Consider the following 15,595-nt stretch of genomic DNA (forward strand, 5'->3'; position numbering starts at 1 on the left):
GGGGTGGGAGCCCAGTAAGTTGACGAGGTTCTTGCTGTATAGTTTCAGGGTGGCCTAGAATTTCCTGTTTAGTGCCAGCTGTCTTTGAATCAGTGGCAGTGCTCCTGCCTCAGTCCTCTGAGTGATGGGGTTAAAAGTGTGAGCTGCTGTACCTAGATCAGATGATAATATTTTTGTGTGTGTGCTGGAGGTAGAACCCAGGTCCTTAAGCATGTAAAGCAAATATCCTACTACTGGGCAACATCTTTAGCTGTTGATATTGTTGCTTAAAGGTAATAAGTACCATAGTACTGTCCCTATCAGATCTTTTATGCTCTCTTTTTAATGTTTGCCAAAATAAATTTCTTATAATTATTAAAATAATAATATAGCATAATACTTAAAGAACACATTATTGTCATGTCTATATGTAAAACTGATACCCTTTTTAAAAGTATCCTACTGATACACATTTTAATTACTTAATATTGTAGGATGTTTGGATCAGGCCGGGAACACAATTTCACACGTCCCAATGAGAAGGGCGAGTACGAGGTGGCAGAGGGAATTGGTTCTACTGTGTTTCGAGCTATTTTGGTGAGTGTATGGTTTTTTTTTGTTTGTTTGTTTTTGGTTTTGATTTTTGTATGTGTTAATAGCTTAAGCATAAGATCCATTCTCAGTAAGTATTTAGAGCTTTATTTGGAGATAGACAGGTAATTATTTGCTTTAAATGCTCTTTAGTTTATATTTGTGTTAGTACATAAAGATAAAATGATACAGACAAGTGAATTCATGGCCTTGGGAAGATAAGATATGAAGATTAATCTCTTAGCCCTGTGTGCAGTTCTTTCAGGTGTTACGTTCTAACATTTCTAAAGTCATATTATTTCTCTTAATTCTCTTACAGTCAGTCAGATGTGATTCCTTGAATCATGATTTATTACCCAACCTAGCACTATGGAAATTTATGAACATCTAAACATTATCTTACTGATTTTTTGCTGTTGTTCTTGTTAGCTCTTTGTTTTTTCTTCTTTGAAGTCTTAACACTTTGTTTCAAGGAATGTTTATACAACTTCTATTCAGTGAAATTAACTGTATGTCTGTACTTCTTATAATAAAATATTAAAGATTGTTAGGTAGTCCTGAGGTCCCATGTAACTTTACTACTGTTCATAGTTTTAAAATATCAGGACATGGCCAAGTGTGGTAGTGAACACCTTTAATTCCAGCACTCAAGAGGCAGAAGCAGGTAGATCCTTGTGAGTTTGAGGCCAGCCTGGTCTACAAAGAGAGTTTCAGGACAGCCAGGGCTGTTACATAGAGAAACCCTGACTTGAAAGACAAAAAAGAAAGAAAGAAAAAGAAAAATCAGGGTTCTACTGCTTTTGAAAATGCTACCAACCCAGTCTTGATAATGAGTCTGGACTACCTTGTGCTCTGGTACTTAATGCATTCTTCTTAATGTTTTTCCCTCCAGGATTACTATAAGACAGGAATCATCCGCTGTCCTGATGGCATATCTATTCCTGAGCTGAGAGAAGCATGCGATTACCTTTGTATTTCTTTTGAATATAGTACAATTAAATGTAGAGATCTCAGTAAGTATGAGTTGTATTAACAGTGCTGTGAAGCCTGCATGTGTTGTTTACATGGACTTCAAATGTTTTTTAGTTCAATTATAAAGTGTCCTGCTATTATAAAAAGTGCTGAGCTCTGCGGAGTTCTAGATAGCTTTGTTTCTTTTCTAAACCTTTTTCAGTGAACTCATACACATTTTCTCTTTGGCTATTTACTGTATCATTTGTTATTAATATATCCTAGCTTGGGAACCTTGACTTTTCCTAAAGTATGCCTTTATTTTCATTCTTTAGATCATATCATCTAAAAATTTATCTTTTTTATCTCTGTGAGATAGTGTCTTGACCACTATGGAACATATAAATATTTATTACAAGATATACTGGGACTTTTAGTTCTCCTGTCCATCAGACATAGTTTGTTGATCGTCTCTGTTGTATGTGCGCTCCCCCCCCCCTTTTTTTTTTTAGGCAGAGTCTTATACAGACAGACACTCATGCACAGAAAATAAATATTTTTTAAAACAAGAAAGTTACTGAATTTGTCCATTGTGTTTAACTGCCCTCTTTGTTTGCATCATGTACACTCTTAGCAGATTCTTTGTTTTTGTTTTTCTTGTAATATTGAGCTAACTAGAAAATTATGAACAATATTAATTTCTTGGTAACTCTGGCATTAGGTGTCATTGCTAAGTTACCTGAGCACCTCTGTTAATGCCTCCTCCGGTTCTTAAAACATCCTTTGCTTTTCTGCCTGTCATTCTCTCTCTGTTCCTTCACATATCAAATGTAGTTTCTTTTTACTGTTGTCCATTTTTTTTTCCTGACTTTCCATATGAACTCTTTTTAGGTAAAGTGTGATAACTAAAGAATAACCTACATATCAATCTGTACTTCTAAAATCGATACTGGTGTTCTGTTTATTTATTCTTTGCTTTTGCTTTCAACAAACATCCAAAACAGTCAAGATATTTTTGTGGGTTTCATTTCAGGTGCCCTTATGCATGAGTTATCAAATGATGGTGCTCGTAGACAATTTGAATTTTATCTGGAAGAAATGATCCTCCCTCTCATGGTAGCAAGTGCCCAGAGTGGGGAAAGAGAGTGCCATATCGTGGTGCTTACAGATGATGATGTAGTTGATTGGGATGAGGAGTATCCACCACAGATGGGAGAGGAATATTCACAAAGTAAGTATTTTGCCATGCTTTGGTTTCCTGGTTCATTGTATGGATTATCTCTATCTTCTAATAGTAATCAAAAGACAAATTCTTTTCATATACCAGGAACCAAACTAGCTCTGGGTTAAATTCAGCCCATTGCCTGTTTTATAGACAAAGTTTTTGTATTGACTATGGCTGCTTTGGTGCTATGATGGCAGAATTGAGTAGTTGCAACAGAGATTGCATGGCTAGCAAAGCCCAGAGTATTCATTGTTTGGGCCTGTGCAGAAAAAGTGTGCCCACCCCTGCCTGTCATGCGCAGAAACTGTTTGCATTTTGTTGACTGGAGTTAACTTTGAAGTTCCAAGATTTCTTTTTAAAATCATTTGTGTTCCTGATAGTAGCCCTTCCAAAAGATTTATTGAACAAACTATAGTTCTCCAGTTGTTTCTGACCAGACTAGCCTATCTGGAGCAGCAGTGAGTTCTTTTTTTCACTTCTAAACCTTGTGATTAGAATTGTTTTGTTTTTATTAGGAAAGTTGTTATGTTGTCTTTATTTATTAACCCAATACAAGCATTTTTAAGCAGTGTCATAGGTGACCTAGCATTCTTTTGTTTTACGATCTAGCTGTTAATCTGGTAAGGGTTAGACTACAATGAGTTTAAGTAAAAGCTTTAGGAATACAAAAACTATGAAAACTCTAATCTCTCTCTCTCTTTTTCTCTTTTTTCATTTTATGAGCCGTTTTCCAAAAACTAAACAAACACTCCCAAACAGTCACTTTGCCAACTTGGGTTTTCAGAAGGTTTTTCTCAGACATGTTGTGGTAGCACTTTCCAGAGCAGACAGGTTTTTCTCTTACATGATGGACTTATGTGAATGTTGCGATTCTCTTTTAAAATATTTATTAATTCTTTAAGACTTTCATACAATGTATTCTGATCATATCCACACCTAGTGCTGTGAGTCTTTTGTAAAGATAATCTTCATTGCTGTTTCCTCAGTCCTTGGCTTTTTTCTGACAAATTTTCTCAGTTACATAGAATAAAAAGTTGGACAAAACAGGAAAAACAGAAAGGTACCAGAACTTAGAATAAACATACTGAATTATTTTTTTGTTAAAAAAGAGCTTATCATGTATATGTTAGCTTTCGATAGGTTCAGCTCCAAGAGAGGAGATGCAATTACAGGAGAGGTGACATTGCAGTGCTGACAGAATTAAAGTCAGATCAGCCTTTCCTCTTTCCCTGTTGACATTTCATTTCAGTTTCTTGTTTTTTTAATGTTGAGTTTGTAGCTTAAAAGGAACAAAAGCTGTCTTTACTCAGTTGATCTAAATGGATTCGTTTTCTTTCAAGCTGTTCCAGCCTAAAGAAGATGCATTCAAGAAGGATGCAGAGATAGCTTTTTCAGCTAGACTGATTTTCTAAGACTCTCTTTTCTGAATAGTCAGAATAAATTAATAATAAATAAAAATCTTAGAATATCAGTAGTCTCAAAGCTTTAGTAATAAGAACAGATTGATCCCATGGGTAAAATTTGTATACATATTTTCCTTTATTGACTCTTAAACCAGCATGTTTGGTTTGTGAGTGTGTTTTTCTTTTTTTGACAAAACCTTGCAGTTCACCTTTTAAGGGCGATAACTCCACCAGAAAAAGAGGAGGCGAGGAAGTCCCACCAGTCTAACTCCCTGAAGTTCCCAGCACGTTTGGAAGACTCAACATGTTGTCAGTGGACTGTCTGCCCTCTGCAAAGCCAGTTTGCTCTAAACAGACTAACCTAGGCAGAACATGCTCGGATCTGCCATTTTTAACATCAGTATTAAATGGGGCTCTTTGCCTGAATGGAAAACAGTTTGTGGGGAGGGGCTTTGCCTTTGGGGAAATTATTAATAGTTGCTTGATCGATCCATGAAGTATAAAATGTGTAGTGCTCTTTGAAAAAGCAGTTTCCTCACCTCCAGACTAGGCCATGTAGGTATCTTAGTAAAGTTCTTTACTCTGCCTGCTTGATAATAGTGTGTAATCAGTATCTTTTGGTTGCCTTACTGAAAATTCCAGTAAGTGGATGTGTGTTTTTGAGAAAGAGCTCCTTCCTGTGGATTGGGTTACCTGACTGGTTATCAAAGCTTTTTTTGTTATCACTTAAGTAGACATTTGCTTCTATATTAACTGTACTGAATATTGTCCTGTCATGTTGGCTAGTCTTCCTTTGGCATTAGTGCATCCATTATTTAGGCTTTTAGGGATGCCAGGTCCCTTTGATGATCAAGGTAAATTCAAGTTAATTTCTTAAGTACTTTGATGTTAATTTGAAATATTTTTGTCTTTTTGATTCCAGTTATTTATAGCACAAAATTATATAGATTTTTCAAGTACATTGAAAACAGAGATGTGGCCAAGTCAGTTTTGAAGGAGAGGGGTCTTAAGAAGATTAGATTGGGGATAGAAGGTAAGATGTTTTTAATTCATTTTCTTAAATTTTTTTTTTTTTTTTTTTTTTTTTTTTTTTTTTTTTTTAGTGGATCTGCTTCTGTAAGTTTAAATAATTTGCTGGAGGGGAGCACTCCCAGTAGTTACTGGATGATGATGGGGTAAACATTAAATGAGAGAGACAGGCTTTCTTCTGAGAAGGCGTGAAAGCCATTAAGAATTAGTATGTATTTCATTAGATTCCTTATTGATACAGAAATGTAATTTTCTTTTTTTTATCCTCCCATGGCATGCTATGATTCATAAGCAAAACCCACATGGTGTTTGTTGCCTCACATGTGTACATTCCCATAAAGTTGACAGGGCTGTTTGCTTAGTGGTGATCTTTGAGGCCTAATATATGTTAAAAGCACCTTTTGAAAATGCATTTAGAAGCAGTACTTGGCTCACTGTATGCTAGTATTCAATTTATATACAGTTGCACAGCTTGTTTCATCTCTTAAATGCATATATAACCTTAGGTAGCCTTGACAGATGTGCCTTTTGTTTTAAAATACCAAATATCTGCCAGTTCTAGTGGCACACAGCTTTAATCTCATTACTTGGGAGGCAGAGGCAGGCCGATCTCTGTGACTTTGAGACCAGCCTGGTCTAAAGAGTGAACTCTGGGATAGCCAGGGCTACATAGTGAGACTCTTTGTCTTAAAAGAAACAGGGCTAGAGAGATGGCTTAGCAGTTAAGAGCATTGTCTGCTCTCCCAAAGGTCCTGAATTCAGTTCCCAACATCCATGTGCTGGCTCACAGCCATCTATAATATGATCTGATGCCCTCTTCTGGCATGCAGGTGTACATGAAGATAGAGCACTTATATAAATTAAGTATTTTCAAACAAACAAACAACAAAACCACAACCAAATATCCTTCAAGCGTGTAAAGAGTAAAGCTTCTGGAGCCAGGTTACTTAGGGATTAATTGTGCATTGGGCACAGCACTTAAACCAGTATCTTTTTTCTGGAATTGGGAACATTAATAAGTACTTTAAATGTCTGTTAAGGATGAGTTGCGGTAACACAAGAAAAACACTTAAACCAGTACCAACAAGTAAAGTTCTCAGTGTGTTTGAGCTGATGATAGTGAGCATGATTTTGCCAGCTAAGGGCCTAGCTGAGGTGCTGAAGAATCACAGGGCTGGGTTGTGAGACACATAAGAAGAGTGTCCAAACAGGACTTCTGTGAAGGACAGTACACACATGGCTCTCGCCAGTGCTTGCCTATGTCGCTTTGCACTTTCCCCGCACAACGTCGCCTACTTATAAAAACTAGTGCACAGATCTTACTTGAATGGGTAATCTCATTAAGAAATGAAAACATCATTTTTTAATTCCTTCATTCTTAGAGTTTTTCTCAGTCAAATCTGCTTGATTACACTATTTCTGCGTAAGAGGAAAAGAAAGCTGTTAAAGTTTCCCTTTAACAGTATTTGTATTTGTCCAGACAAATTACAGATTTAGATAAGTTAATCCTGACTTTGGTTAGACAGTAATTATTCTCCTACATTTATTTCAATAACTGCTTCTAGATTCTGAAGCATCTTTTTCTTATAACTGATTTGTATAACCTCAACTTTTCCATCAAGTCTGTAAATTTTTTTCTTCTTCGAAAAGTAAGTTAGAAGCATTGTAGCACACAAAAGAGAAGAAAGTAAACAAAATAGCCTCAATCCTAGGAGTGTTGACCTTTTTGTCACCCCATCCCAATTCCAAGGCTCTTAGAAGAAATCTGATTTTTTTTTTTTTTTGAGGGTTGATTGTGCTGGACTGAGTTGGTGTCTAAGACATGGGGAGGATTAGGGAGAATGTGAGAAGGGATGATAAGTGTAAGGCTAGAAGAGTATTTCTTTAAATGGTCATGGTCCCATGATCTTACATTCATATTCATGTGTTGATAATACTATACTTAGGCCTGTCTGTTAGATGTTACTGAATGATAAACAGATTTTAAGTATTGGTAAGAGATAAGGTTAAATGAAAAAGTATCTTTGATGGGCACAGTGGCATGTCTGATCCCATCACTTATGAAACAGAGGCTAATCAAAAAATGGACCAACAATAACAACAACAAATGTCTCAAAACTGTCTGTTAGAAAGATGAAAAAAAAATACAAATAATTTCTGCCTTAATTACTCTCCACACCACAGTTCTGTCAAAACATGCATCTTTGAGGGTTCCTTTATCCTTAATGGGATATCTGTAGACCGCCAAAGGTTGAATTCTAAACTCAGTGTAGAGTATGAGTTTGTTGCTCCTTTAACAGATGTATATGATCATATGGCATTTCTTCCATCCTTAGGTGTGCATGAATTTGGTGGAAAACTTTCTTCTGTCATAGTACTTAACTGAGATTTTAACAAAGCTTAAAGTTTAAAGGGAAAATTCTGAAGTAGTAGTATTGAAATAGTTCCCATAGACTATAAGGAAGTTTGAGACTGAGAAACTGTTTAATTACATGAGTTTGTGAATTAAATCTACCTTTTGTATTTTGAGCAGGAATAGTAGGAAAATAAGGATTGCACTTGTCACAGAGTGCAAAATTTTCTTTTCTATCCAGTTTTCATCATACTAAGCTTGAAAAAAAATCCTTAGCTTCTTTTTGTTTAACAAAGAGTATTATTGTGCTGGGTGTGGTGGTGCACACCTTTAATCTCAGGCAGAGGCAGACAATCTGAGTTTGAGGCCAGCCTAGTCTATATAAGTGTAGGACAGCCGGGGCTACACAGAAAAAGCAAAGAGTATTATTTAGGTTTAAGAATGTAGCTTAGTGGAAGGTTATTTTTCTGGCATATGCATCATAAGGCCCTGGCTTTGTTCCTTTAAAAGGCTTTAATCCTTTCATCATCATGTAGTTAAAAGTTTTCCAGCATGGGATCATTATCTTTTAATGTAATTGGCCATGGTTTTCTAGTACACATACTCCACGTCTGAGAATCTGCCAAACATGTCTTGTATGTTTGTGCATCTGAAGGGTATCTAATGCCATTCTCTCTTCCTTCCCACGCCTCTCTGCTTTTTCCTCAATCTGTTAAGAGCAAGCACAAGGAAAGTCCCTGGAATGCCATTGTGTACATAACACGTGCTTCTTGAGTTGTTGTTGCTTTGTTTTGACTTTATGGCAAATGTCATTACCTTTAGAGCATAGACATTTTCAAGGCAGCTGGTACTTTGAGTTCTTTATGTAATAGCTGTTAAACATTAGTTGTTGAGTGAAGAGACCAGAGACAGACTTTATTTTTAAAGGGAAGAATATTCTCAGTTATACAGCTATCTGGGGCCTGGAGAGAGATGGCTCAGCAGTTAAGAGCACTGGATACAAGCTCTAGTCTCAGTACCCATATCAGGTAGCTTCAACTGCTTTTACCTCCAGTTCCAGAGGATCTGACACCTCTGCCACCCATACCCAATGGTACACATGCACATACAAGTATATATATTTTTTAAAGGAAGAAAATGATATGTTTCTGGGAAAAGGATGTCACTGTATGCTCTGGTAGTTCATTCATTGTGTGCTCTGTATTGGTTCATTGCCTGCAGCATAGTATGTACTACACTAGACATTGGAGATTGAAGTGCACATGCTGGCTTTGCCGTGTGAGACCTCTGCTTGGGTGGGAGGCAAACATATAACACACATGTGATTACCATTTAGTGTTTCAGGTATTGTTATGAGTGCTTTGGAGCATAAGAAGCAAATGATTAACTCTGTGTGGACCCTTACTATTTTTGTTAGGAGAGGAAAAAACACTGGAATTGGAGAAGTTCCAGAGGGAATCCAACTCAGGAACAATTTGTATAAAACCACAAAAGCATTTTCAAGAAGGAGTGAAGTTTGTTGTAACCAGTCTGTGTGAGAGCTTTAGTGTGAGAGAAAATACAGCATAAAGGTAGTTGAGATGATTCAGTTGGAACCAGGTTTTAAGACAGCTTATACACCTGAGGATACATACATATCATTAACCTTGAAGCATTAAAAAAAAAAAAAATCAGTTTTAAAGCAAGTACACATTATGATTTAATTTGTGTAGAAGTGATTCTGTATGGAATAAAGATAAGAATTCAGTCACACATGAAGTTGAGCCTTCTGAAGGTCTAGAAAGGATCAAGAACAAGGAAATCCAAAGAGAACCCTCTGACTGCAGGGCTGCACCTTCCAATGACTGGGCACGGCACTGGAAGTGTGATAAAGAAGCCTTCTCTAGGCCTTCAGAAGCCCTGTAGCTTTGTTGACCATCTCTAAACCCCTCCAGGCCCCTTCACTCCATACACGGACTACACATACCCTTAGACAATAATACTAATATCTTCTACTGTATGAGGCCTTTCTGGTTCTCTTCCTGATACCATTTTATAATATAGACCAAATCCAACCTGTTGCCTTAAAAAAAAAAAAAGTTTTATTGGAGTTATTTCTTTGTTTTCTGTGCCTGATTTCACTTCACAGTGGCAGAGTTGGGTAGGTTCATTCATAAGATTGAAATATGTACTGTAGCCTATTACAGAAATTTTTGTTTATCTGTAGTTGAGTTCTTGCTGAAGGAGGGAGAGATTTGTGCACAATATTTTCCAAGGACTTTGTCTTTGGGAAATTTTCTTTATTGATAAATAATTGAAAAATTTCTGAAACTTTGGATTGTTTTTACTAGCTGTTACTTTTAGTGACTATGATTCAGAAAGCAAGATTAAAATTTAGAAAAACTCTTTGCAGATCCAAGTTTAGTTCACTGTTGAGGTAGTCATAATAAAATGATGTAGATTAAAATACTACCATTGCCTTTGCCGAACCAACTGCAGAATTTAGAACCTGCTCTGAGTATTCTTTGTTATTAAACAGAAAAGAAACAGAAATTCTAAAATAATATTGAAGCTTAAGGAAACTAGAGGGCTGATGGAGCCAGACATTGCAGGCCTTTACGTCCATCACCCCGGGAGGAGAAAGAGTGTTATTGGTGCACAGACAGAGCCCAGATCTGCAGATGACTTACCAGTGTGTGGAGACCCATCCCCCCATGGTCCCACTTTAAAAAGGTTTTGTGGTGGTTGAGTTACTGAGGAACTGCAAAAGGTGGTGGAAGGTTTGTGAATTCTATCTCTAGATTTTAGTTTCCAGCTGTTAAAGTGATGACTAGGTGGATGAATATTTGTTTCCCTTCTTCTTTTTAATTCCCATTGTTCAGGGTCTACACAAGAAAAATTCTCAATAGTTAACTTGGATTAGAAGTGCTCTTGTGCCTGTGTGTGTGTGCAAGAGTGTCCATTTTTAAAATTCCTTTCTTTTCTCCAGGCTATCCTACCTACAAAGAAAAAGTAAAGAAAAGGCCAGGGGGCCGCCCTGAAGTCATTTACAACTATGTCCAAAGACCCTTTATTCGAATGTCCTGGGAGAAGGAGGAAGGAAAGAGTCGGCATGTAGACTTTCAGTGTGTAAAGAGTAAATCTATCACCAACCTGGCAGCAGCTGCCGCAGACATTCCCCAGGACCAATTGGTAGTCATGCACCCTACTCCACAGGTGGATGAGCTGGATATCCTCCCCAGCCACCCTGCCTCAGGCAACAACGACCTCGATCCTGATGCACAGAATCCAATGCTGTGATGCTGATGTTCCTGAAACCATAGCATGCTACTCTTCACAGTGACGTCGTACTCCTCATTCTGCACTGCGAGGCCACTTTTCTTCATTGTGAGATGCACATGTCTAGGATACTGCAGTGTAGGCTTTTTTAAAGACCAAAGGTAGCTGAATGGTTTTTTAATGAGTACAACTTTAGCATCCTGGTTCCAGTTCTATAAATGTATTTGTTTACCAGTAGGTTTGTGAAATTGGTTCTTTGTATGGGGACAGTCCTTTTTCACATATCTAGGTCTTCTCAGAAGTGGTGGGAATTTGGCAGCTGGGGTACTTTCAGTTTAGATTGATATTCATCATGCCCCAGGTAAAATGCAGAGTATTATAGAGTTGCACTTTATAGATGGTGGTTAAATGGAGCTTTTGAAGCCATTTTAGAGCTGTGATGCACAGTATAACGTAAGTGCTTCTATCAGAGTATTCCTCAGTACAGTATGTATAGTTGGCCCACAACAAGCAAAAACATATTTATCTTGGGTTTATTTAAACAATTAGGATGAGAATTGATGCTTATAGTGTTGGTTCACTCATCTCTAGAGCCCTGTAACCCTTTTAGAGTGAGTCACGTGCAGGGAGTGTGAGCGTCAAGAGATGGTTTACTATCCAGTCTGCCTTACCCTTAATCTGTTCAGATATTTATTTACTAATGCTTTTTTTTTTTTCTTAAGAGTTATGGGGTAGGAAAATGAACTGTTTGCCCTTCATTTACTAAATGATTGTAAACTCAAGTTTTTTCATCAAAATAAAATTCCATTGTTTTAATGTTTCTGACCAGCTTTATAAACACCTTGGCTAGAGTCTGTGTCATGTTTAGATAAGTATAACTAGAAATCAAATGGTAGACCAAAGAGCTCTTCAATGTATTTGTAAGAGACACTTAAATTTCCTATAAGTTCAAGAAAATCACTATAAATCCAAAGCAGCTGACACAAGATTTTCAGGATATGAAAATGGATTGACTCCTGTGTTTAGTAACCCTAAGTTTCAGAACTGGTTTCTGATTCTTGATTCAATATTTTTCCATCAGTCTGTGCTGCTTTATTCAGCAAATTGTTTAAATATTTGATGGTCTAGAACAAAGAATCATTAGTATTTTTAGTGCTTGAGGTCTTACATTACTTAACTATTTGTAGCCATACAAATAGTACAGGACTGTCCTCTGAGCCACATAACTGCCATCTTGGATTTTACAGTCATGAAGGGAGGTATGGAGAGAGTCATAAGACTCTCATCTGAGTATCCAGCTGTTCCTACTCCAGTTATATTAACAACTCTGCCTTAACTGGCTGTGGCCTCAGGGAGGGGTAAGAATATATATATGTAGGCTGGGGAAGACTCAGGAAGGGGTCAAGGCTCCATTTGGATGCCTATGAAAACCCATCATCTCTGCTGGGTAAAGCCTTTCTAGGGTGGCCTTTGTGGGTAGGAGCACCCCTATAGGGGAACCCCCTCACCTATACTCTGTGAGGAAGCCCCGTATAAACCCATTGGTTTTCAAAGTAAACTTTAGTTTGGTGGACTCATGTCTTAGTTTGTTGAAACCCATCATCTCTGCTGGGTAAAGCCTTTCTAGGGTGGCGGAGCACCCCTATAGGGGAACCCCTTCACCTATACTCTGTGAGGAAGCCCAGTAAACCCATTGGTTTTCAAAGTAAACTTTAGTTTGGTGGACTCATGCCTTAGTTTGTTGATAAGACCACAGAAGAATAGGTGTTGCTTATGTCTCCCCTGGGAAGGGGTTTTAGCAGGAACATACAACTGCAGGTCTTAGGCCAGTTTGTAATCTTGAGCTTGAATTCAAAACAATTAAAACTGGAGTTAACATCTCTGTTTTCATATAAAGTTGAGATAGCTACAATTACAATTTGGAAATGAACTATTTTTGTAATGTGTCTAGTAGCATGGGAGAAATAATGTATTATTATAAGAGCAAAATGGTAGGGATATGTTTAAACCATCATTGAAATGGATGAACAAGCCCTGCAGCATGTGAAGATTTTCTCACTAATTATTCAAAATGGGAACAGTAGTTATAGAACAAGGGAAACATTTATTAAAAATATTTAACTGTCTAATACATTATACTTTAACCCATATTTATAGTAAAGGATTCTTACAAGGAAGAATAAACAGCTTTATGATACAATTAGTATAAGAAATATCCACATGGGGGACTTTTTGTAGTGTAAAAACACCATACATCTGAAATGACCATTTTGCATATAAAAGCTACCAATGATGCTTCTGTGCACAATGATTAAAAAATTCAACACAAACAAAATCCAAAATATACAATTAATGCAAGCTATCCACAGCTAGCCCAAACTCAATGATGAGGAAACACTGGAGCAGGCTTAGTTCCACGTTGTCTGAAGTTACACATGGTAGACTGACTTGTATCCATGGCTCTGAGATGGCTTTTCTGGAGTCAGTACATAAAAGCTGCTCTCTCCCTATCCAGGAAGCTTCACAGACTGTAAAACTTCACCAGTAATGCACTTTGATACTGTAGCTGTTGCCAAAGCAAAATGTAGTGTCTACAGTGGCCATGGCAAGTCACTAAAGTCAACAGGACCCCCCAGCCCTGCGTCTGCTTCCAAGAGGCTCATGATGACAGCCATCGCTGCCTCGTCGTTACTGGGACTACTTGATCCTTGGTCATTGTCTATCATATCGATGCCTATGTGGGGGTTCTCACCTATGGGAGGAAGAAAGGCTGGTCAGTAAAAATACCAGAGCACACTTATATTTGGAAGCAAATTCTCAACACACTAATAAAATTATACTTAACAAGAGTGAGGAATTATGGGGGGGGGGGTCTATTACCATAACTTTCTTGTTACTGCTTTTTAGGACATCCAAAAATTAAGAGCAAAAATCCTTAAAATTCATTAAGTGTTACAATTTGAGTTGAGCCCATTTTAGTATTTTGATAGCCAATGATTTGGTATTTTGATACCAGTCGATGACTGGTTGTAAAAATAATGGCAACTAGGAAAGGAGAAGGTAGGAAAACAGGTGGGCTGAGAGAAACTGCCATCATTGGGTGACTCAATACCTTCTGAAGCTACATGGGCCCTCTGAAGGACTTCCATGCATTATGGGAGAAAACCTCTGGGTTGCTGAAGAGGCACTGAAGTAACTGGAGTATTTAAGCATCTCAAGCACCCAGTTTGTTCTTATCAACTGTTTCAGAGCTAGCTTGGTTTATGTAATCAGTTCTTAAAACCCATCTTGTGCTAGATGTTTTGCAAACTCATTGTCACTCATGGAGGTAGATAATACTTACCAAGAATAGAAGAACTATCAGAATATGGGTAACCTGGGGTCTCCTGAGCCTGCCCTGGTAGTAGGCCAGTGGAAGGAATGTCTGGAGTCCCTCCATTAAGAATCTGAAAATTGAAAAAAATGTAAAAGTTTGCCACTCACATAGAAATTTCAATTTGTGTATCATATGCATGCTACTAAGAAAAGGAAGGATGTTGGGTGGATGGGTTTAAATGTGTTTAATTTTTTTTAACCCCCTATCAAACAAGGACCTATTAGAAAATAGTAACAATGAGGGGGAACAGCCTCTCCCCTAAACTATTTTTCTGCATTGTACATGAACATAACAAAAGCTGGGTAAATCAACTTAGGCTAGGATCATACTGACCATGTATTTATTTAAAGCAAAGGTTTAAACATCAGTGAGCCCAGGATGCCCTGTAAGGAAGTAAGTTGCACACGGCAACAGATACTCCCTAAGTAAGATGTTCTGTTCTTAACGGTGTAATGATTGCTAACACACACACACACACACACACACACACACACACACACACACACAGCTTTGGAGAGAGATTTAGACTAAGTAAACAGTGGTTGCTGGATTTCAGACTTCGCCAGCAGATGGCGCTGCAACTTGTTCACAGTTCATTTTTGTAGTGTGGAGATCCCTATACATTCTTAAAAGTGATTGAGTCCCTTCTCCCCTCCAAAAAAAGACCTGTTTTAGGTGGGCTGTATTTATATAAATAACATGATTTTTGAAGTATAAACTCTTTTATGTATTAACATGAATAAAAGCATTTTAATGAAATACCACAAGCTACCAAAACATTTTAATGAAAAATCACAAATTACAGAAACACATGTTTAAAAGTGTGTTAATGTTTTATAATTTTGCAGACATAACACCTGGCTTAAGAAAGTTCAGCTGGGTTCTCATACCTGCTCCATTCAGTCTGTGTACATGTAATTTGATGTATATGAAGAAAATTTAAGCCCCCAACAGATAAGTGGTTGTATGAGGGAGAAATAGCATTTTCAACAATTTTGATATCCTTTGATAGTGCCTCAGCACTTAAGTATATGTCTCTTAAATGTTCATTACAGTGTGGAGTCAAGTTGAGTACCCTGTTATGTTAAAAATCCATGGCTGTATATCTTAGCACTCCGAAAGGCTCTCCCTTAGATGGTTCTGAAGTAGCCTACACTGATGACTGGACTGTGCTTGGGTGACTCTGAAATAGCCTTGACCACTTAGAGCATGGACTCTCAGCCTGTGGCACCATCCCTTTTACTGGGTTTGCTTATCAGATAGCCTGCAGATCAGGTACTTCCATTACAACTCATAACAGCAAAATTACAGTTATTAAGTAGAGACAAAAATTACTTTATGTTTGGGGGTCACCATAACATGAACTGCATCACAATTTCACAGTATTAGGAAGGTTGAGAACCATTAACTTAGAGGGTATTGACATGAAG

The 15,595-nt window shown here is 37.5% G+C and overlaps 2 protein-coding genes across 8 annotated transcripts in view; one reads left to right on the top strand and one right to left on the bottom strand.

Moving 5' to 3' along the window:
• Positions 1-11,603, top strand: part of Btbd10 (BTB domain containing 10) — a 53,686-nt gene extending 42,083 nt beyond the window's left edge. For all 4 annotated transcript variants that reach the window (XM_055627637.1, XM_055627639.1, XM_055627638.1 and 1 more), the window contains 5 exons: positions 474-576; positions 1,463-1,583; positions 2,555-2,752; positions 5,072-5,182; positions 10,500-11,603. In XM_055627637.1, coding sequence (XP_055483612.1) covers positions 474-576; positions 1,463-1,583; positions 2,555-2,752; positions 5,072-5,182; positions 10,500-10,810 — 844 coding nt within the window. In that variant the 3' untranslated portion in view covers positions 10,811-11,603. The remainder of the gene's footprint in view (positions 1-473; positions 577-1,462; positions 1,584-2,554; positions 2,753-5,071; positions 5,183-10,499) is intronic.
• A 1,270-nt stretch (positions 11,604-12,873) lies between these two features.
• The window catches only part of Bmal1 (basic helix-loop-helix ARNT like 1), a 94,666-nt gene continuing 91,944 nt past the window's right edge, over positions 12,874-15,595 (bottom strand). For all 4 annotated transcript variants that reach the window (XM_055627467.1, XM_055627468.1, XM_055627464.1 and 1 more), the window contains 2 exons: positions 14,133-14,235; positions 12,874-13,541 (listed from right to left, as the gene is read on the bottom strand). In XM_055627467.1, coding sequence (XP_055483442.1) covers positions 13,381-13,541; positions 14,133-14,235 — 264 coding nt within the window. In that variant the 3' untranslated portion in view covers positions 12,874-13,380. The remainder of the gene's footprint in view (positions 13,542-14,132; positions 14,236-15,595) is intronic.

Source organism: Psammomys obesus, unplaced genomic scaffold (genome assembly GCF_907164565.1).
Source record: "Psammomys obesus unplaced genomic scaffold, mPsaObe1.curated_primary_1811, whole genome shotgun sequence".
NCBI lineage: Eukaryota > Metazoa > Chordata > Mammalia > Rodentia > Muridae > Psammomys > Psammomys obesus.